This window comes from Diospyros lotus, chromosome 1 (genome assembly GCF_014633365.1).
Source record: "Diospyros lotus cultivar Yz01 chromosome 1, ASM1463336v1, whole genome shotgun sequence".
NCBI lineage: Eukaryota > Viridiplantae > Streptophyta > Magnoliopsida > Ericales > Ebenaceae > Diospyros > Diospyros lotus.
The window spans coordinates 54,071,512-54,094,242 of NC_068338.1; the positions used below are offsets into that span (position 1 = coordinate 54,071,512).

General features: G+C 39.9%; 1 protein-coding gene across 3 annotated transcripts in view; it reads left to right on the forward strand.

Annotated features, from left to right (window-relative positions):
• The first annotated feature begins 290 nt into the window (after positions 1-290).
• LOC127802953 (probable serine/threonine protein phosphatase 2A regulatory subunit B''delta) overlaps positions 291-22,731 on the forward strand; it is a 42,213-nt gene continuing 19,772 nt past the window's right edge. The window contains exons 1-9 of one of the 3 annotated variants that reach the window (XM_052338989.1): positions 291-829; positions 8,417-8,653; positions 8,787-8,892; positions 8,997-9,096; positions 11,660-11,765; positions 12,003-12,093; positions 14,377-14,518; positions 20,626-20,773; positions 20,894-21,003. In XM_052338989.1, the coding sequence (XP_052194949.1) occupies positions 680-829; positions 8,417-8,653; positions 8,787-8,892; positions 8,997-9,096; positions 11,660-11,765; positions 12,003-12,093; positions 14,377-14,518; positions 20,626-20,773; positions 20,894-21,003 (1,190 nt within the window). In that variant the 5' untranslated portion in view covers positions 291-679. Of the gene's footprint in view, positions 830-8,416; positions 8,654-8,786; positions 8,893-8,996; positions 9,097-11,440; positions 11,573-11,659; positions 11,766-12,002; positions 12,094-14,376; positions 14,519-20,625; positions 20,774-20,893; positions 21,004-22,731 lie in introns of those variants that run through there. The other 2 variants (XM_052338988.1, XM_052338990.1) reach the window with 2 other exon arrangements.

The window sequence follows — 22,731 nt, forward strand, 5'->3', positions numbered from 1 at the left end:
GATTTGTTAGATACATTGATAACTTATTTCTGTTTCGTTACTATTTAATTTTTAATTTAATTTATTTATATTTAATTAACTTAATTTTATTAAATTAAAATTCTTTACCAGGAGTTGAGAGTATAAGAAAAAAATAAATCACAATTTAAATTATAATAAATATTGGTATAAATTAGAATTCATAAACAATTTATTTATTTTAGCCATCTAAAATTTTGGCACAAGTCTCACGCGCCAATCGCGTGATGAAGCCCCTTGCTTTGATTGACACAAGACAAGCCTGATTAGGCTCGCAGACGTGTTCATCGTCTTCACAGGTTTCAGGTACTTAAATCATCATCATCGTCTTCCTCTTTCCCTCTTCCTCTTCCTCTTCCCCTCCCTCTCCCTCCCTCTCTCACAGGGTTTCAAGGTCTCCAATCTCTTCTTCAATTCCCTTCGCCCTCTCGGATCTCCCGTAATTCCGATTATTAGGGTTTCTTTGGGCTGGCTCAGAAGATCTGCGACTTTTTTCTAGGCTCTGATCTCGCCCCTTGCTAATTGGATTTGGAAACCTAGGCACTTCTCCTTGTGAATTCGGATGCGAGAAGGCCGACTTTGGCCGGGATCTGAAGTCGGGGGTTGAATTGGAATTTGTTCGGATGAGAGATTGATTTTGTTTTTATTGTGGTTGTTGGCGATGGATGTGGATTTCAATGGGAATGTGGCGTGTCTCGACGCCGAATTGTTGCAGCTTCCGGAGGTGTCTCCCTTGGCCCTCAAATCATACCCTTACGTCGCCGAGAAGCTGTTTGACCAATGGCTTTCGCTCCCGGAGACCGCTTCGCTGGTAATTTTCCTTTCTGTTATTTGAGTGATTAGACTTACTTGTAAGTCGAGGAATTTAAAAATGTGCTCTGCTTTACGTTGTGTTTGGCTTCTATCGGTTGGGTTGTTTCTTTCTCCAGTATTATCCCGTAATTAATGGTGTTAAAACTGTTTATCGGATAAGAACATTAAATTATTATTTTACATTCGGTTGGTGCTTTTTATACGGAAAAAGAATGAATAAAATTAGGAACGGAAATAAAGGGGGAAACATGTTTCTTTGCAATAGCGAGGGGATAATATGCTGCATCTCACGTGTGCTGCACTTGAACTAGATATTTATGGATTTAAAAAAATGTTTCATGTTCTCGTTATAACTTGTCATTCAGATTTCTTTGATTCCTTTTAGAAGTTATATTCATTATTACAGTTCTTCTGGGTATCTGGTTGAGAATGACATCGTTTTCTCCCCATTTTGTTATATAATAAGTTATCTTTTGAAGGAGGAATATCGTTCCTATTAGTGAGGGAAAGAGAATGAAATGCTTAAGCTGGACAAAGTTATACTATGATTTAGAAGATAAAGAAAGAAAATTAATAACGACCTTGATATGAGGCCCGCACCCACAAAGGAGGGGCACTGACTCTGGCCTTGAACCCAAGACATTTGTGTAAACCAAGAACTTTTCATCAAAACAATTTTTTCACCACCATGTTTATTTTATTTTGTTTTCAAATAAAGACAAAAATACTTCAATATGCAGAGTTTCTAATTCCCATATATGCTGAGTTTATTTTAACTGGCTCTAGTTAAGAGGTTTGAGAAATTCAGGGCTTCTTATGGACATACTGGGAACAAGTTCAGATATCATATAGTTAATTGGGATGAAGTTTTACCCCTTTTAGGTGGCTGCCCTAGCATTGGGAAGGTATAGCTCTTCAATGAAATCTTCTTAGATCTGTGGTTGTGGAAATTTGTTTTGAAGATAATGGTTAAGTGGAAGACGGTTGTGGTGTGATACTGTGGTTGTCATGGGGGAATGGTCTACTGATAGCATTAGAATTCCCTATGGTGTCTGGTTGTGGGGTGCATTATGAGGGCTTGGGATAAAGTTTTATTGTTTCATTCATTTCCAAGATGGTAATCGTTTAATGAAGCTTTAGCTTTATAGTTCTTGTGGTTTACAAACTTTTGTTCCAAACCTTTACTTGTCAGCTAAGGGCGAGAAGTGCTTGTGTTGGTTGAGAAGAGATTTCTTTCAATCTTCCAATGGTATAGTTCCAACAATTAGATACAATTTTCCAATTATTGCTTTGTATGGCTTATCTTATGGTCACCCTACAACTAGACAAATGTGCTTGGCACTTATTGTTTGGAGGGACATTTTCAATTTGCTTGTTTTACATGCCTTTTCTAACAAATAGTGGTTAGCTTTATTTGGAAAATTTGTATAGAGATTGATGTTTTAGCAAGTTGACTTTTTTTTCCCCTCTTGTCTGCTTTTCTACATGTCATTCAATTTTGTGATAATCTAAGAAGTGTAGGCATATTGTGTTCAAATGGTGCTTCATGTGTATGGGGATAATGGTTCATCTCCTTCACTGTTGTGTGACTTGTGAGATGTGATGTCATATTGACTCAGGGTTTTGGGGCATGGTGATGCTGGCCTGATGATGCACTTTTCCTGTTCTTGATGTTGGGACCCAGTGTTGCCCTAGTGTGGTTTATTTGTTGGCTACTCTTTTTGATGTGATATCTGCATCTACTGTGAGAGAAATAGGATAGTGCTTTAAGGAGTAGGGAGTTTGATTTGTTGCTTGAAGAGAACCTTTATTGTTTTTCTCTTTCATTTGAGAGAGGGCACACCATGTCATCCTTTTCTATTGTGCAGTTTTGATTTTTTTTATTTGCAGACAGCAGGTTCTTTTGTTTCTCTCTTTGGCTTATGTGCAAATATAGTGTTTTCCCCCTCCATGGTAATTTTCTTTTAACCATACTTTAACATATGTGGTCCCCAACCGAAGACCAAAAAAGAAAAAGGAGAAAAAAGGTATGGTTTAACATCCTATATGTTGGAAAAGAGGTGTTTTCTACTTCTTGGATTTGGTTTTAAATAAAAAAGCAATGGTTACTACTTATAAAGTTTACACCACTAACCACTTGTATTTTAGACTTCAATCCCAATTAGGTGCCTTCAGGCCATTCAGGTGTTCTTATTTTATTTACAGACAGCAGGTTCTTTTGTTTCTCTCTTTGGCTTATGTGCAAATATAGTGTTTTCCCCCTCCATGGTAATTTTCTTTTAACCATACTTTAACATATGTGGTCCACAACCAAAAACCAAAAAAGAAAAAGGAGAAAAAAGATATTGTTTAACATTCTATATGTTGGAAAAGAAGGTGGTTTCTACTTCTTGGATTTGGTTTTAAATAAAAATGAAATGGTTACTACTTGTAAAGTTTACACCAGTAACCGCTTGTATTTTAGACTTCGATCCCAATTAGGTGCCTTCAAGGCATTCACATGTTCTTAGTCATTCGGTCCCAAGTGTTGAAGTGTGTACATTTCTAGAAAGAAAAGAAATTAATGGTAATAGGATATGATTTGACATGCATTTGACATATGTTAGGGGGTTGTGACAACCCCAAGGGTGGATTAGGTATAGGACATTACATGTATTAGTTAGTGGTTGTACCTTACTTCTTGATAGTTTGTACCTTTACCAAGAAAGCCTATAAATATGGCTGTAACCCAGAGAATTATGCATGGTGTTGAATGAATTGAATTCTAATTTTCCCTCTCAATTGTTTTGCTCTCCCTCTCGATTTTCCTCTGTCCTTCTCTATTCTTGTTGTCTCCCTTCATTTCTGTCTAATTCTTCCCCATACTCTTCTCAATTTCCCATCCAAACCCTAGGAAAACCCTAGGTCGTCACATTTGATATCAAAGCCAGATTTGAAGAATTAAGGTCCTTGATGTTGACTTTGCAACCTACCTTAACGGAGCGGTACTTCGTTTCCAATTTCATTAGTGGCCTTAAAGATGAACTATGGGCAACTATCAAGATGATGCAGCCTGCCATTGTTAAGCATTCTGTCAAGAAAGCTAGGTTATAGGAGCTTTAGAAGCGATATACAGAAAGCATGGGCTGCAGCCTAAAAATTATTCTATGAGCAGCTAGTAGATTGACAGTACTCTAAGGTTGCCAATCAAGTAGTGTAGGAAGTTGATGAAGTAGCATTGAGAGAGGAGGATTGCGAGGAAGATAGTATTCATGAAGCTGATGAGAGGTATGAGGCTGATGAGGACTTGAGAATAGGAATGGGAGTAGTATGGAATGAGCAAAAACTTGAATTTGATTAGGCAATTCAGGATGACAAGCAAGGATTGGTAATTGCTGAAGAAGTTATTGAGGTTCCGCTGGAGAAAAAATATGTTGAAAGTAAGCCTTTGGTTTACGCTTGCAACCAGGAAGAAAAAGATGTTGTCGGGAACAAGACTCTTGCTGTCTTAATTATTCATATTCTAGTTGGAGAGCTGCAGCATCAAATCAGATTTTGGCCTGCAACAGTGTTCTAAAAGGCGCTAGTCGTGCGCCAGACCGGGGCCTAGCGCCTAGGCGGAACCTAGAAAAACTGCTATTTTCAGCACATAAATATGCATTATTTTATAACATTTGTTGTTTTCTTGCATTATTTTGTATTTTTATCTAATAGTAAATCACACACAAATTAAATTATATTTTAATAATAATTTAACCCATAAAATATACTTTCTGACTTTTTTTTTCCACAAATTTCCTACCTTTTTGACCATTGCTTTGTTTTATTTGGTGTTTAGTCTCTCTGTCTCTCTCTCCCTCCCCCCCCCTCCTAAATCTCTCGTCTCCCAGACGAGTTCCATTTTCTCTACTCCCTCTATTCAATGACTACTACTACAAGAGGTAAAGAGCCACCGCCTCCTCTTCCGCTTCTTGGAGCAGCGAAGCGACAGTTATGGCGTGTTCAGTTCTTGAGCTTCAGAGGCGATGACACTTCGTCCACCATCTCTACATGCACGGCTCTTACAAATCGTAGCGGCCAGGTTGCGCGCCACCCAGGTAGGTAGGCACCTTCGTCCACCATCTCTAGACGAACAACTCTCTTACAAATCATAGCGGCCAGGCTACGCGTGACCCAAGTAGGTCGGTGGCCCATGCCGCGCCTGACCTAGGCGGCTAGGCGCCGCCTAGGTGCCGATCGGGCCAGATTAATCGGCCCAGCGCCTAGGGTGCCGGTTAGGGCTTAATCGCGGCGGCCAAGGGTTGTCTAGCGCCTAGGCGACGCCTTGGCCACGTTTTAGAACACTGGCCTACAGAGAAGTTTGAATTCCTTTCTACGATTGGAAATAATATGGTTGCTAGAATTACATATCAATTGGAACTATTTTCAATTGCAATAGGGATGCAGTGGATGGCTAGACTTGGTGTTGCAGTGTTACAACCCTTGGGTAGAACTCACCCTCAAAAGGTAGTTGTCAAGGGGAGAGTGTTCAAAAGGTTATAAACCCCATACCAATAGCCTAAACTTTCGATGTGGGACAAATCCCATACCTTACAGTGGACTATAACGTACCACCATGCTCCGCAGTTCGGCATCCACAATGGCAGGTTGTGCACTAACCATGGCTAGTCCTGGACAAACACTACAATGAGGCGACAGGTTGAGATCTTGAAGCCAGTTTTTGCCCGGGGGGGGGGGTCTTTCGAAGCAAACCAAAGGAGGAGCGGACCCAGATCTCGACCAATTTCATTTAAGACGGAATTGGGTTGGCGGAGCTTGAAGCTACTAAGGAGGCAGGCTAGGTTTGCTGGAACCAAATCCAGTTTCCAGGGGATCTTTCGAAGCGGACCAAGAAGCTATTGCAGAGAAGAATTTGCAAGGATTTGAACTGAGAAGACGGATACAAGAATTGCAAATACTAGGAATAGTATTGAGACAACAAATTGAAAGGTCTTTTAAGTAAGTTTGATGAATTTTTTATTTAAGTCTACCACGAAGAATCAGGTTGGAAATGAGAGTTACAACAAGGAGTTCAACAAGATGAAACATGAGGACTCGATGATGGAGTATTTGGTTAAGTTTGAGAAACTGAAAGCCCGGGTGCTCCATTTCCATCCAACATTGAATGAATCTTATTCCGTATCAAGATTCATTAATGGTCTTAATAATACGTTGAGACTTATGGTGAATACGTTCTGTCCTACTACGGTGGAACAAGTGACGGAGAAGGCGAGGCTACAAGAATTGGCACTGGAAGCCATTTGTAGAAAGCATGGGCTGCCTCTTAAAAGTTTTCTTAAAAGCAGCCAACGGAACAAAGGTGATTCTATGGCTACCCCCAGTTTGCAACAAGAAATTGATAAATCAATTGAAGCGAATCAGGCAATTCCGGATGCCAAGGAAGAAATGGCATATACTGGAGAAAGTAACGTGACACCATTGGAGGAGGTAACTGTTGAAGAAAAGCCGTTGGTGAATCAAAGCAAACAGGAAATAGCTCAGGAGGAACAAAGGACACAATTGAAGCAAGATGAACCGAAGAAACATGATGAGTCTAGGAAGATTGTGGGAGGGTTTTTTGCTGTTTTGCGTGTTCCAATTCCAATTGGTGAGCTGTAGTATCAAATCAGATCTTGGCCGCAAGCAAAGTTTGAGTTCCTTTCCATTACTGTAAAGGGTATTATTGGCGGTATATTGGCAGTTGACTTGGTCTTAGCAAAGGTTAAGGAACATACTGGAATTTACAACGTGGACACGGAGATCATTGAGGTCTGCATCTTATATTTGCAGGACAAGCAAAAGAAGAAGAACATAAGAGACAAAAGGAAAATGAGGAGGAGGAAAAAGAAAAAGAGAAGAAGAATAAATCAATTTGTGAAGGCTGGAAATTGCTGAAGATCAGGGTCAGCAGCTGTCAACTCTTGGGGACAAGAATTGTTTGAAGGGGAGGAGATTGTCACGACTCTAAGGGTAAATTAGTAAAGGGGTTGATAGTAGCTGTTAATTGTTATCTAGTTGGGGGTTAGGAGGATAGGGAGTTAGCTAACAGTATTGCCTTGCTGTTATGTTAGTTAGGGGCCTTGCTGTTATGTTAGTTGGGGGTGTTGTTGTTGTTATGGTTGTTGCTTGAGGCTCTATAAGAGACCTACGACAGTAATAGGAGAATCATGAATGGATTGAATAACACACTCTGTTTTCCCCCACTCTTCTTTCTCGTTCTCTATGTCTAAAATCTCCCCTTTCTTTCTCCATTTCTCCCTTTTTCTATTCTGTTTTCTCCCTCCAATTCTGTTCTTTCTTCTTCAATTTCCTATTCAAACCCTAGGAAATCCTAGGGTTGTGACATGCAACAAATCATAGTACTATTACTAAGGAAAAAGAAAAGGAAAAGCAAAAGAAAAGGAAAATAAGAAATAAGAACAAGAAAAGGAAAAAAAAACTAGATGGTGAAGATGGGCATTTGATGAAGAAACAACGGTTAGTTGTAATAAGCTTATTGAGGACAAGAAACCTCTCAAGGAAAGGGGATTGTCATAACCCTAAGGGTAGATTAGGTATAGGATATTACATGTATTGGTTAGTGGTTGTACCTTACTGATTGATAGTTTGTACCTTTACCAAGAAAGCCTATAAATATGGCTGTAACCTAGAGAATTAGGCATGTTGTTGAATGAATTGAATTCTAATTTCCCTCTCAATTGTTCTGTTCTCCCTCTCGATTTTCATGTCCTTCTCTATTCGGGTGTGTTTGATAAAGGTGAAAAATGAGGGTGAAATTCATTTTCCATCCAAATTCTAAGAAATTCCATCAAACAGCTTTTTTTTTTTCCCATGGAATTCGAATTCCATCTTAGTTCAAAAAGTGGAGATTTTCCTTGAAATTCCTAGGGGGTGGGGTGAGAATTGAAATTCCATGAAATTGGAATTCCACCCCACTTTCCACCCTCCAATCAAACGCATCATTCATGTTGTCCCCCTCCATTTCTATCTAATTCTTCCCCATACTCTTCTCAATTTCCCATCCAAACTCTAGGAAAACCTTAGGTCGTCACAGGGATGTCCAATAAACAACCAACAACGCATAGACTTGACTCCTAGAAGTTTTTACCCTTGTTTCTTCTAAATATATAAGGTAGAGTATATGATATTTGTTTTGATAGCATGGCAACCTTTAGATAAGTCTTGCTAATATCTATATATCAACTAAAGAATTTAGTTGGAGGGATTAGGGAAAGATGTGTGGGTTTACATATTGATTCAGTTGCTTACAAAATCTCAATTTTGTTGAAACCATTGTTACAGGAAACAAGTCCTGTTATCTGCCACATTGTGTTTCCTTGGTTCATATGTCTTCTTTAATTATCTCAAGCAAGCAGGTTTAGGTTTCACAAACAATTTTGCTGGCAACATTAACCTGGACTTCCTAGTTCTGTACCCCATTTCACTTATTACAAGAAGGCCTCTACAGGGTGCACGTGTCTTGTATTTTTATTCCTTTTTCATAATTTTTTAGTTGGCTGGTATATTGGATGCTACCAATTTCAGAAATTACTTCCTGTGAGTGCAGGTGAAATCATTACTTAACAATGCCAAGACGGGTCTTCCATTAAATGTCTCTGGAACTTCTAGCCCAAAGGCTTCAAGCAATTCACTGCCCTCCATGTTTTCTGCTGGCAGTACACCTCCACTTTCACCAAGAAGTTCGTCTGGTTCTCCTCGTACTTTGAAACAGAGAGTAGGCCCATCTACACTAGGTTCCCCTTTAAAATTAGTGAGTGAACCAGTAAAAGAATTGATACCTCAGGTTAGCAAGTCTTTGGTGTTTTCTCTTCATAACTGCTGAAAGTTTTTTCTAGTCCACTTTTCAAGTGCTGTATCTGTTTTGTGCTGGCTTCTAAAAATGTTGGTATTTATGGGAATCCATGCAATCATTGCAGTTCTACTTTCAAAATGGTCGTCCAGCTCCAAATGAACTAAAAGAGCGATGCCTCTTCAGAATCAATCAATTTTTCTATGGTCATATGGATGGGTTACAAATCCATGGTGAGTTTTAATATCTCTCTCTCTCTCTCTCTCTCTCTCTTCTCTACTTATTTGTTTGGGATTCCTTTAGTATGACCATGCATCAATTGTTTTGATTATGTCAGAATTTAAACCAGTTACAAAGGAGATCTGCAAGCTGCCCTCATTCTTCTCCGCTGCCTTATTTAGAAAGATTGATGTTGGTTGCACAGGAGTTGTAACAAGGTAAGCATCGGCTTTCTATGCAAGGTACTAGTATTCTTTGAGTCATATGTTTTATATTTGTTATTTGATACGGCTGAGCTCATATGTCAAAAAATTATTTTGATTCTTTATATTGATCTCTAGATGTTTTAACCATTTAAAAACCAAGGATATGACGGTATATGGACACTTTAAACATGATAGTTTTCAAATGTTAAAAGACATTGGGATAGGGGAAAAGGGCAGTGCGAGTTCTGGTCATTAGGACTGTGTATTATGTTGGGGTGGTGTATAAGCCCAACATACAGGGTAGCTGACTAGGTTACAACAAAGTGGCCTTATATGTTGTCGTGTTGAAACATTTACATCTCCTATGGGTCTGTTGAAATCCTTGCTGTTTACAGTCTTCTGTTTCTGCTTCCAAATTTTGGAGGGATAAAAAAAAGCAGAAAACACCTTTTGGGTGGTTGTTTTCATTTCGTATAATTTTTTTTTAAGCAAAAATTAATGCACCCATTCAGTGTTTTTGGTTTTGTTGAAAGCATAATTTGCTGGACAATGCACCACAAATTTTGGAACTTTACTTCAGTTCACGCATTTGAGTGCAGGGAAGAGCAAAATTATTCTTGCTGATAGGGTTCTTCCTTCCTTTGTTCTTATTTTTTCCTTCTCTGCAGGTGTTGATATTCTTCCTCTTGTACGTGTTCTTCAGACTTATTTGTTCTTCTTTGTTGGCCTCAATATTTTTTTCTTCTTCCTCCTCCTTCACAAATCCATTTCTTTCTCTCCATTGACTTGTGCTCTTCAACTGAGAACCTAGATTAGAGTTCTTGGTTAGCGAAGGAACCTTATAGATTTTGTGCTCCAAGATCTGGATGGGTTCTCAACTGTAAAAGAAGACCTCTAAATTTCTGTAGTGGGTTCTCAGTGCTCGAGAACTAGATCTCAGGAACCCAGATTTGGGGTCTCCCTAGTAGACAGAGACTCTTCCTCACTCCCCCCCCTAGGGGTGAGCATTCGATTATAACCGAACCGAACCGTTTGAAAGAGAGTAACCGAACCGAACTGACCGACAAAACCCACCTAACCGAACTAACCGAAACCGATTTAACCGACCACTGTCGCTGCCGGCCGGCAATTCCGATGATCGGAACCAATCATCAGATTCCCACAATAACGATGTCTCATATATTAAAAAATAAGGTTGATCCAAAGGCTAATTTTTTATAGATCTTAAAATTAATTTTATAGTGAAAAATATACCCAAAAAAAAAATGGGAGAATTTACCTGACGAAGGGCTGAGGTGGAGTGGCTGGAGTCCACGGCGTCAGTGTCTTCATCGGAGAGAACGACGGCAGCTACCTCCACCGTCGCGCCAGAGAATTTGTGATGAAGTGATGAAAAATAGAAGGGGAAGGGAAATGAGACGGCTCAAGGGGAAGGGAGGGCAGAGAAAGAGAGAGGTGGTGGGGGGTGTGGCGATGGGCCAGTTGCCGCCGTAGAAGAGGGAGAATGGGAGAACCAGAGAAGGGGAAGGGAGGGCCGAAAGGGGAAGGAGGGGAGAGAGAGAGAGTGGATGGGGGGTTTCTTGGGAGGGTTGGATGTTTGGCAGGGCAGAAGCCGCAGAACAGATAAAGGGGGGGGGGTGGGTTTCTTGGGGGGAGGGGGGTTCTGGCAGGGGTAGAAAAGATTAAGGGGGGTTGCAGAGAGAGTGAGGGAGAGAGGTCTGGGAGTTCGTGCATGGGGGGGGGGGGTGAGGGCGCTGCCGTGTGCGGTTCGGTTAACTGAATTAGCCAATTTTTTTATAAATTAATAACCGAACCGAACTGATCAAATTGATCGGTTCGGTTAATTCGGTTAATCCGAACAGTTGCTCACCCCTACCCCCTCCCATGCGCATGTGCTTCTTCTCCTCCTTCTTTGTTGCCAGCATTGACCAACCCAATTTGATTGCCGGGCCTGGGTTTGTTGTAGAAAAAAGGGGCTGATCGACCCAATCTTGCCCAACAAGTCCAGGTTCGTTGGGGGAGGGAGAAGACAGCTGATATTTTCCAGTCAAGTATATTTTGTCTTTTTATGCCTACCATAATATCTGTTAAGTTTTTTATCACTACATAAATAAGCAAAATTTTTAATTTCTCAGCAAATGATATGTTTAATTTTTATTGTCTAAATTTTAAAAATAGAGTGTTATCAAATTGTAGGTTATGGGCTGGTTTGTATTGTTTTGCTAAGTGTTATGGGCCCATTTTGGATGAGCTTTCTTATTCAATTTTTGTTTTCATTATTTTGACAACAGAAATAGAAAATTTGGTTACTTGTTTTCTGGATCAACGTGGCTCATTGCTACTCATGTTTATGTAGTTTTTATACGAATGGCATGGCTCATTTATGACCATATATTTGGAATGATAACACCCACAGAAGTGGCTCTCAATTGTAAAAATGCTACTTTCACATAATCGTGGTGGCATTTCTTAAACAAAATTTTCGTAGGTATATCACTTTTCATTAATGTTGAGATCTATGTTATCATTAGTACTTGGAGGATTGTTTCTTATTCTGTTTATTGAAATGCTGCAGGGATGCTTTTGTTGATTATTGGGTCAATAGCAACATGTTGACAAAGGATATAGCAACCCAAGTATTTGCAATCTTAAAGCAGCCAGATCATAAGTACCTCACTCAGGTGGTTTTCTCATATTTTAGTCTTTACTCATTAGTTTAAGGCCTCATATTTTTGTCTTTATTCGCTTGAAATCTTTGATGCACTTACAGTCCTGTTCTTTTTTAAATATAGACTTGCTATTTGATTCAAGTTTGGTTAGATGTTATAATGCCCTTAAAAAAGGTTTTTTTGCATATTCTTTTGGTCTGAATTACTGATTGGCCTGTTAGTTACTCAAAATATTTAACCTAAATATAGGATGACTTCAAAACTGTGCTTCGAGAGCTTTTGGCTACCCATCCAGGGCTGGAATTCTTACAGAGCACACCAGAGTTTCAGGAGAGATATGGTATGTCCCCTAGAAAAATTGTATGTGTCAACTGTGGCTTTAATTTGGAATTATTTTGTTACTCCTCTACAAATCTGCGTTGATTGTCTTGTTTGCTTCTTGGTTTTCATGCATGACATTTAATGAAAGATTTCCAGTGTCGAACTTTTTTATTTTTCTGATTGTTCTTCAAGACATATATGGTCATACTTGCGATGGCCATGTTTTGTTAAATAAGAAAATTCAGTTTCACTCTTCTTGTTCTTCTTTGATTTCCATCTTCGTCTTCTTCTTCATGTTCTGATTTCAATTTACAAATCAGAGCTTTGCATGATCTGATTTCATGATCTATGATTAAATATAATATATCTATATTTATATATAAATAATATTTGAAGTAATTTAAAAATATACCTTTGTAATATAAAACTATATTTAATGTAATTTAAAAATGTATAAAATATAATTATAATATATTTGGGCAAATGGGTAATTTAGTCATTTGACAACTAATGACAAGTAATACCTCATGCACAATTTGACATACCAAACATGGCATAATTATAACTTCAGTTAATACCTTCTTTGCCAAACGTAGAACAAGATTATTTAGTCCCGTCACTATTTTATCTCATCTTTAACTTTATCCCATCACTATTTAATCCGAATACCAAACAGCCGACTAGTGTACAAAGCTTCTGGCCTTGTTTAGTATGATTGATTTCATATCAGATAGAGAGAGAGTGAGATTCTAAATGTATGGTGTACTTGTTTGTGTACATATATAGTTCTGTGTAGCTATATCTATTGAAGAACAAAAATTTTCCACCTTCCAGCCACAGATCTGCATTGCTTTTGATTCATCAACAAATCTAAATGTTCTCTGCAACCATACATCTTGATAGCTTTGACTCCATGATAAGATTAAGATTTAGGTAAATTACAATAACCACCCTTGAGGTTTGACATAAATACAGGGTCCTCTCTTCTAGTTTGAGAAATTACAAGGAGCTCCCTTGAAATTAAAAATCACAGTAAACTGAGTATTTTACCCCTATAATTTTCTTTCTCCTCTCTTCGCTATCACTTCAGTTAAAAAAAAATGAAAATACCAGTGGTGGTCAGTCAGCCATTGGTGGCCGTGGAATTGTGGGGAAACCCCAGTGAAGGCTGGGGATTTGGTGACAGAAACAGAGTGTAGGGAGGGAGCAGTTCTTGTATTTTTAAAAATTTAACCTTCTATCAAACAACTGTGTTGGCTGATACAATTTTTAAGCCTCAGGTGATGTTTTTGCAATTTCTCAAACTAGATGGGAGGCCTCTGTAATTATGCTAAACCGCAAGTGTGGTTTGTGTAATTTACCCTAAGATTTATATCCTCCTATTTAGCATATGCAGAGACATGCCTGACAAACATGAATGCATGGAACACCAGGCTCCCAGAGGGAGCAAGTCAGGAAAATAAATGTGTTAGGATGAAAAGTATAATAAGTGGGCTAGCTGTCCCAACCATGGGGATATTGGCTTTTAATGCATTACTAAAACATTTATAAGTAATAATCATTAAAAAATCATTGAACAAATAACAGAGGTTAGATTTTTGTTGGTTGGTGTTTTCTGTGTAAGCACAGTGGTGAGTTGACTGATCATTTGTTGCTTCATTGTTCATTGTAAAATGACAATTGATAGCATTTCTTCTTTCACTTATTAGGCACTGGGTCACATACCGGCTTCATTGATAGAATTTTTGGTTTGTTGGGGCACGTTTTTTCCCTGCATTTAAGGCAGAAACTGTTCTGTTTCATCCCTCCTTTTCCTATCATGTGGCATTTTTCGAGCATTCTATCAAATAACTTAAAGACTCTTATCTTCTTTCTATAATTTTGTGAATGTCTGGAATTGTCCCCTTTATTCTTCTTTTGCTCATTTTCTTGATGAGTTGTTTTAGCTATGGCATGTGAGCTTTCTTTGTTGCATAGGATTTCCCTCCCTTTCTGGTGGTGCTTTTTGATAAGTATTATCTATGGAATAATAAAAAAGACAAAAAATTACAAATAGACAAAAGGAGAAAAAGAAAATAAAATAGAGATTTTAGAAGTGTGCAACATTCTGCTACCGTAGCCACAGCACACCACTATAAAATATATAGTAATACATATATATATATATTATACATAATAAATGCTATCTTTTGTGATGAAAAGGCTATCCATATATATATCTGTGCACGTATATAATTAAATTTATTTTGAAGATGTCATAATCTGCTGCCTTTTTAACATTTAATCTATGTCTATTGGCCAGCTGAAACTGTAATATACAGAATATTTTACTACATGAATAGATCGGGTAATGGTCATCTTACCCTCAGGGAGCTGAAACGTGGAGACCTAATTGCTGCAATGCATCATGCTGATGAGGAGGAAGACATAAATAAAGTTTTGAGGTAAATGTGGAGAAAGTGGCATAAGTAATCTTTTATATTTATTTATTTCTGTTTTATTTGATTTATCGTTGTGGTCATGTCATTCTTTTGTGTTTGTGATAGGCCACCGGTGTGCCGGACCTACCAAAGACACCACAAACAGCAACATGCATGAAGGTTAGAATAGGGAATTAGCACATGCAGGTTGTTACAACCAGCATGTGCGCATTGGGGGGGGGGGAGGGGTAGTTTTGTAATCCATATGCTGAGGGAATAATCTGCATGTGCAAGGGAATTCGGTTAGAGAGGGGTAGAGGAGAGGTATAAATAGCTAGAAGAAGAGGGAGAGGGTAGCTGGTTTTTGGATAGAAGAATTGGGAGAGTAAGGGCCTCTCGAATGCTCTGGATTGTTCTTGTTTTCTTGCTGAAAAGTATTGATAGCTATTGATATTTGATTGTTGTTTGAATTTCTATCGGGGTTCCTATCAATTTGGTATCAGAGCATTTCGATCCTAATGGTGAACTTGACTGATCCAGTCAGTGATTTGGAGACGAGGGTGGAAGGCATTCAACTGGGAGATGTTGTCATGAGGAGTGCGTTTCAAACGACTGAGAGACACGTAGCGAACCTGCTAGAGTAGTTCGCGAGGATGCGAGCGAGATGGGAAGAACAGGAGCGGGCGAGCAAGAGCAAGAGGAAGAACGAGGAGAGACGGGAGGAGCAAGAGAGAGAGAGAGAGAAAGGGGGAGCATGATGAGGAAGACCAACCTGCGGGTTCACCCTTGTCAAGGGAGGGAACGCCGGTAGCTGGAGGGAGAAGTGGCGAAGGGGGCGACTGGGTCAATGGTGTCGGAAGGCAAGAGTACTGTGGGAGATGCCTGGAAATACCCATCTTCGAGGGAGATGATTGTCATGAACCTAGGGTTCATAATGGGGCTGGATTGGCAATCGGAAGAATCCGATTTAGTAGAACTAAGAACAGAAAGTTTAAAAGGATATTTGGACAGAATTGGGGGAAGGATGTAGAGAGAAATGAGGGAGAGAAGTAGAGAGAAAATGAGAGAGAATCAAATATTCATTTCAATAATTTTCAGCATACCATCCCCTCCATTTACATCAGCCTTATATAGGCATATTTGTCCCCTAACAGCCTTGCACATGCAGCCATGTGCACCTAACTAATTGCTAGAATATCCCTAACAAACTATTCTACCCTATTACAATAATACCCTTTTATTACTCATAGGGTCATGACAATTCCCCCCTCCATAAGAGAGTTCTTGTCCCCAAGAACTTGTCGCAAGTAGCCATTGCTCTTCATCCAATTCCAATCTTCTCTATGCGGATAATCCTCCTTTCTTTCTTTCTACTTCTAGGTCGCTTCTTCTTCATTCTTAGGTTTTCAAGATCAATTCCAAGTATGAATTGACCCAGAATTTCAATAGGGAAAACTTCATTACCATCCAAAACAAGTAAGAAGGGCAGATCTTCAGCCATTGTTGCTATTACTCTATCCCCATTCAACCCACAGCCATGTTTTGCTGTAGAAATATCAACAGCAGCCTCAAAATGCAGCAATGGAGGTTTGTATTCTTTCCTTGAATACTCATACCAAGGCTGTTTGTGAGCATTAACATTAGGAGATGCTGCAACTTCACTTCCAGCCAACGATTGCTGAATAATTGACACCTGGCCAAGTGTTTCAGCACTAGTAAGAGTGCTTGAGAGACTGTCAATTGGTTGAGTGTCATCCTCCAATCCCTTTTCCTCACTTTTTTCTTCCTCCTCTTCCCCTTCTTCCTTAAAGTTGGACTGCTCTTGTTGCAGAATCCCAAAAACATCACTATCGAGAACTTCTTTTCCAAAGGAATCGGTGTGTTCCTTTAATTCTCCTTTTGTCCACACACCTTGTACCGAACCCTTGCAAAGTCTGCTATTGCTGCCAGCATTGTCATTATCGTCACCTTTCTTGTCCATTCCACCTAGGCCGACATACTTCTTCCACTCCGTATTGGAGGTAGGCAGTGAATCTGCTTCTTGCCTCCTAAATTTTTCCTTCGGCTGTTCCATTTTAAGGAATTCATCTTTGTTAAAACTTCCGTGATAATCATCAAGTATTCCACCGGAAAGTTGTAATGATACTTCTTAATTAGTATCATTGCAAACTCTTGCAGCTTCTCGCGGAACATTCGAACGAATTCCTTGCACTCTTCTTGTATTACACTTCTTGTTTCCTTGTCAACTTGGCTAATCTCCTTCTCAAAATCCTTTCCCCATGTTTGATGTTGCTGGTCAACTGAAAAGACAGCCTTCTTTGGCTGCCATTGAGGCTCCATTCCAACTGAAAAGGAAGCTTTCTTCTGCTGCAATTGAAGGCTCATATGCTCCATGTATGCACTACCTCCCCTAGCTTCACGAGTAGGACACCCCACTGAAAATGCAGCTTCCTTTGGCTGCCATTGAGGCTCCATTCCGGCTGAAAATGAAGCATTCTTCTTCATGTATGCACTGCTTTCCATGGCTGATTTTTCACCAACAGTATACTTCGAAATCCAAGGAGCTATATACATACTACTCTTCTTCACCTCTCCAATTCAAACAAAGTTACCCAATTCAAAGTTGAAATTACCCTTTGTTTACCTTACTAGCAGCCTAGGATTTGATTGGAATTACCACATGCGGAATTCCTCTTCACTGATTCGTTGCTCAATCCCTTCCCCGGAGCCACGGACAAGTTGCCTTAACCTTCTCGATCTGGGCCAGAACTGTTCATCCACCTCCTACCACCCAAGCAATCTTGCAATCTTGGACTTTAGCCTCTTATATTTGGCTGAGACCCCACAAAATTTAGCGGCAGTAAGAGGGATCGGAAGCTGGGCGGTGGCCGAGATCTGTTGCTAAGAAGCAACAACCAAGATCGCCTGGGTTTGCTTGCTTCTAACACACACAGCGACTTGGATCCAGCCACTAGAACAGTTATAATTTACACAAGCCGCTGGAATTGAAGGCTAAGGATGTTCACGGAATTGGCCGGGGCTCTTCGCTTTTTTTGTTCGAACAACCACGTCTTAAGATCGCCTGGAATCGAATAACCCAATCACCGACTAATGGTTGGAGGACCCCCCGCACTCCTCGAGTTCACCTTTCAAATCCGTCTCACTCTTCATCCTCTGACAGACTCTGATCCCCTTGAAACGTCCACCGTTTGGATCGAATTTGCTTGCTTGTGCTTGCCTCACCCAATCACTGTCCGTTTGGATTGGATCACTGGCTCGGTCACGTAATTTATCGAAATTTCGCTGGGTTTGCTTCGCGTTCCACTTTCAGCCTCAATTAGCAGCCAACGTTCCACCCCGTGCTTCAGAATCAATTTTCGAGGGTCACCCGTAGCAACTGTGGATCAGATGCTAAGAATTTTCAAACTCCAGCAAACTGAACAGCTAAGCAACGGATCCGATTCCGCCTTCTGGCTCGTCTGTTGCAAAGTCTCCTGCACTCGCTTCACCTTCTTGATCAACTACAGCAACAAATCACCCTGCTGTTACACCTTCAAGTCAACAACCTAATTTGAAGCGATTCACGCTTCCACCTTCAAGGTCTCTCCGATTCCGATCTCATACCTGTTGCGCCACTTGGATTTTTACTTCAAATTCAACTCGTATCACTGTCGAAACTTGAATCAATACCACAGCCAAGGATGGGCTGCTCTGATACCAATTGTCATTAACCTAGGGTTCATAATGGGGCTGGATTGGCAATCGAAAGAATCTGATTGAGTAGAACTAAGAACAGAAAGTTTAAAAGGATATTTGGACAGAATTAGGGGAAGGATGTAGAGAGAAATGAGGGAGAGAAGTAGAGAGAAAATGAGAGAGAATCAGATATTCATTTCAATAATTTTCAGCATACCATCCCCTCCATTTACATCAGCCTTATATAGGCATATTTGTCCCCTAACAGCCTTGCACATGCAGCCATATGCACCTAACTAATTGCTAGAATATCCCTAACACACTATTATATCCTATTACAATAATACCCTTTTATTACTCATAGGGTCATGACAATGATCCAGATGGTTGGGTCTTTAGGGTTGAGCGCTATTTCGTTGTAAACCAGCTGTCCTATGCGGAGAAGCTAGAGAGCGTTGAAGGAGCGACTCTGTCGTGGTTTCAGTGGGAGCAGCGAAGGCGATGGGTGAGGAGTTGGGGGAAGCTTAAGTCGACGGGTGAGGAGTTGGGAGTTGCGGTGAAAGGGCTAGCTGACGAGGAGAAGATGGACACAGCAGCACTTCGTTTGGAGGGTGCTGCACTTCCATGGGGCCCAGTGGGAGTGAAGGAGATGAAGAGAGATTCGTGTGGGTAAGAAAGCAAACCTGAAAGACGAAGCCATAGGGCGCCGCCATCGCATCTCTGCTCAAGCAATGGCGAAGAAGGGGAAGGCGAAGAAGAAAAAGCCGGTGACTAGACAACCACAAGGTGATAGCAAAAGCGTCAAGAAGAAACGTAGGAAGAAGAAGAAGCTTCAGAAATACCAAGCTCCAGTCCCAACCAAAGACACCGCGATGCCAATTCAGTCTGATTCAGACGCTGACGATGATTCCTCCTCCAGTGAGACCAAGCCCGAGAAGATCTAGAAACTTCTCGAGCCCTACACCAGGTTCCAGCGGATTAACTTCCTTGTCGGCGTTGCCGTGCCCGACGCTTTCCTCTTCACTCGCCTCCGCGATGCTGCAGATCGTGACATATCTCGTCGCAAGCTTGTCGTCTATGGCCTTGCGTGGGACACGATGCGAGAAACCTTAGTCTCTGCCTTCGAGTCATATGGCGAGATTGAGGACTACAACGTCATCTTAGATCGGGTCATGGGCAAGACCAAGGGCTACAGCTTCGTCCAGTTCAAGATGAGATTGGAAGCGGCCAAGGCATTGAAGCAGCCGAGGAAGAAGATCGGGAATCTGATGTCAAGGACGATGGATCTGGTAACGTCCAAGGAGGGCATCGTACCGATGATTGGGGCGCCATCAAGGGTCCAGCCATCTCCTACCACTTTTGATGAGGTGTTCCTGTGCATATTTGACTATACAGAACCTCAAGTTAAACCTGATTTTGTCATCCCTGTTGCTCGATATCATGGCTCTTGTCTTACGTCAGGTCCTTCACCTTCAACATTTCAGACTGGACTGCATAATGGTCTAAGAGCACAGAAAGTTGCATGCATGTCGTCTGGGTCCACTTTGGGTGCTGTTATTGTAGAAGCAGAGAATAATCTTGAAAGTGAGGCACATGAAAATAAGGAAGACTTGAAAATAAAATTGAAGGAGTTGCTTCGAGGGAGGTCTGGCGTTTTCAACTCTGAAAATTCCGAGGAAGACAAGGTCAAATTCGGGGAGCCAGGATGGAAAGAGAGATATTATGAAGAAAAGTTTTGGGTCAAAACTCCCGAGGAGCTTGAGATGATACAGAAAGATGTTGTTTTGAGGTATGCAGAAGGCCTATGTTGGGTTATGCACTACTATTATGAAGGGGTTTGTTCTTGGCAATGGTTTTATCCTTATCACTATGCGCCATTTGCTTCTGATCTTAAAAATCTGGGCCAGCAAAAATATGGAAAACTGGTAATTTGGTGGAGTCTCACCTTGAGGACAAGGTGAAAGTGCGGGAGGGGAGTAATGATAGGCCACTGGTGTATCGGACCTACCAAAGACACCACAAACAGCAACATGCATGAAGGTTAGAATAGGGAATTAGCACATGCAGGTTGTTACAACCAGCATGTGCGCATTGGGGGGGGGGGGGGGGTAGTTTTGTAATCCATATGCTGAGGGAATAATCTGCATGTGCAAGGGAATTCGGTTAGAGAGGGGGTAGAGGAGAGGTATAAATAGCTGAGAAGAAGAGGGAGAGGGTAGCTGGTTTTTGGATAGAAGAATTGGGAGAGTAAGGGCCTCTCGAATGCCCTGGATTGTTCTTGTTTTCTTGCTGAAAAGTATTGATAGCTATTGATATTTGATTGTTGTTTGGATTTCTATCGGGTTCCTATCAGTTTGCATGTGTGTTTTAGCTTCATTCATCAATTCTACTTGTTATTGCTTCTTATTTTCTTTCCTAATTCATTTCTCCTACAGATACTTCTCTTATGAACACTTCTACGTGGTATACTGCAAGTTCTGGGAGCTGGATACAGATCATGATTTCTTTATTGATAAAGAAAACCTTATCCGATATGGTAACCATGCCCTTACCTACAGGATTGTTGATAGAATATTTTCCCAGGTTTGTATGATCAGATAATTCATGCCAACAACGTTTTTTGTGGACAGATAAGTTATCTGGTAATTAGAGCTTCAGCTAAATCTTGTCCTTTTCATTTTTACTACTTCACTGGCATCTCAGGTACCAAGAAAGTTTGCTAGTAAGGTTGAAGGCAAGATGGGATATGAAGATTTTGTTTACTTCATACTATCGGAAGAGGATAAATCATCTGAGCCTAGTCTTGAGTACTGGTATGTATATATGTCTGCATAAAGATATTATCTCAATCATATTTGAACTGATACTCTGGTAGTTTTGAGCACTAGTCTTGAATAATGTTTTTATTGTGAAGTATATGATTCTTGAGACAACTTAGAAGGAAACATGCCGCGTTGTGCAGAAGAACTATGCTATTTCTTTCTGTCTCTTTCTATCTGATGGAACTTTCTTGACTGGGCAGAGTTTCAGTTAGTGATTATATGCAGAAATTCTTGCTGTCTACAGCTTGACATGAATTCAAGTTGGTATCTTTCAATAGTTACAAATGCAAACCATGATGTACCAGGGAGAAAATAATGTTGAGATGTTTAAACTAGGACCAATATTACCAGAAACCACTAGTACTCTAGATATTTCTATTTAGAAATCCACATCCTAAAGCATGATGTGCTTTTGGACCCAAGTAGTAAATTTAGAGGGAGGATGAGCGATTCACTTACTTTTAGATTTTAATTGGTGACAGTGGAATATTTTCATGTTTGGAAATACCTTAATGTAATTAGCTTGATCTATACAAGTCATTTTATGTGGTACCACATTCTTGAATGCATACGATCACTTTCATTCCAGATAATGTTGCATTGCAGATGTTTGTTGCTTAACTTAAAATAGGCATGAAGCTCGACTTTATTAGATGTTGTTGAATGCTATGAGGACTGTTTTCTTATGCAAGCTATTGCAATTTAAAAAAAAGTCACTTATATGTAGTTTAAAACTTTTGAGATCCCTTAATCTTTATGGGATCTTGTGTTCTGAGTATTTTGAGCATTGCAATATGGATTCAAGATGATTAATTTAGTAAACACATTGGTCAATGGACATAGGAAAGAAACAGTGGTTGATGGGTTCTGGTAATCTGTTCTCAAAGTCTAATTTTACTGGGTTGGAATATTTTGTGAGCTAAAATGATTGTTATGTATTACCTTGTTAGAAGTGTGACTTGATATTCAACCACCCGTGTCACCAAATTGAAGAACACAGCTGCCCAAAAGTTAATAAGAAAAATGATGAAAGGAAAAGGTAGAGGTCAATTTGAAAGTAAAGCATGACAGTTGACCCATAAATGAAGTCTTGAGATCTAATTGAGCCATTAATATTGTCAACTACTAGTTTGGTTGAGCTTGATAGTTTTTTATCAATATATACTTTCAAGAACATAAAGAATTTGAGAGATTTTATATAATTTCCCTGCAATACCAAAACCTTTAGAAAACTTGTTCTTCCCTCCATCATAGTAGTGTTCCTTCTTCATGCTTTTGTTAGAGAAAGTAAAACATTGGAAAAGGAAAGTTGTATAATGGAGGATGTTCTAAGCAACCTCTAAAGACATAAGAAGTGTCTTAAAGTTGGCTCTGGGGCCTGCCCAAGCATTAAATTGGGATGTTTTGGATGATGATGGGCCTTACTAGAAGCTTTGCTAGGCTTAATTTTGATAATGTTTCTTAAAGTCTTTTTGGTAACTGTAATTATGTGTTAAGAGTTTTATTTGTAGTCTTTTTCTAATCTTATTTGTTAGAATGTTGTCTCAAGTAAAATCCAGTGTACTAGCAGTTAGAATGTACCAGTTTAGTGGGTATAGATAGGTGGTCCTTCAGCTTGTAATTAGAATTAAGTTTGGTGGTAAAACCGGGAATGTCTATACCGGTTATAAGACCTAGAGATTAACACCCTATTTTTCTATAAATAGGACAGGGGTCTAG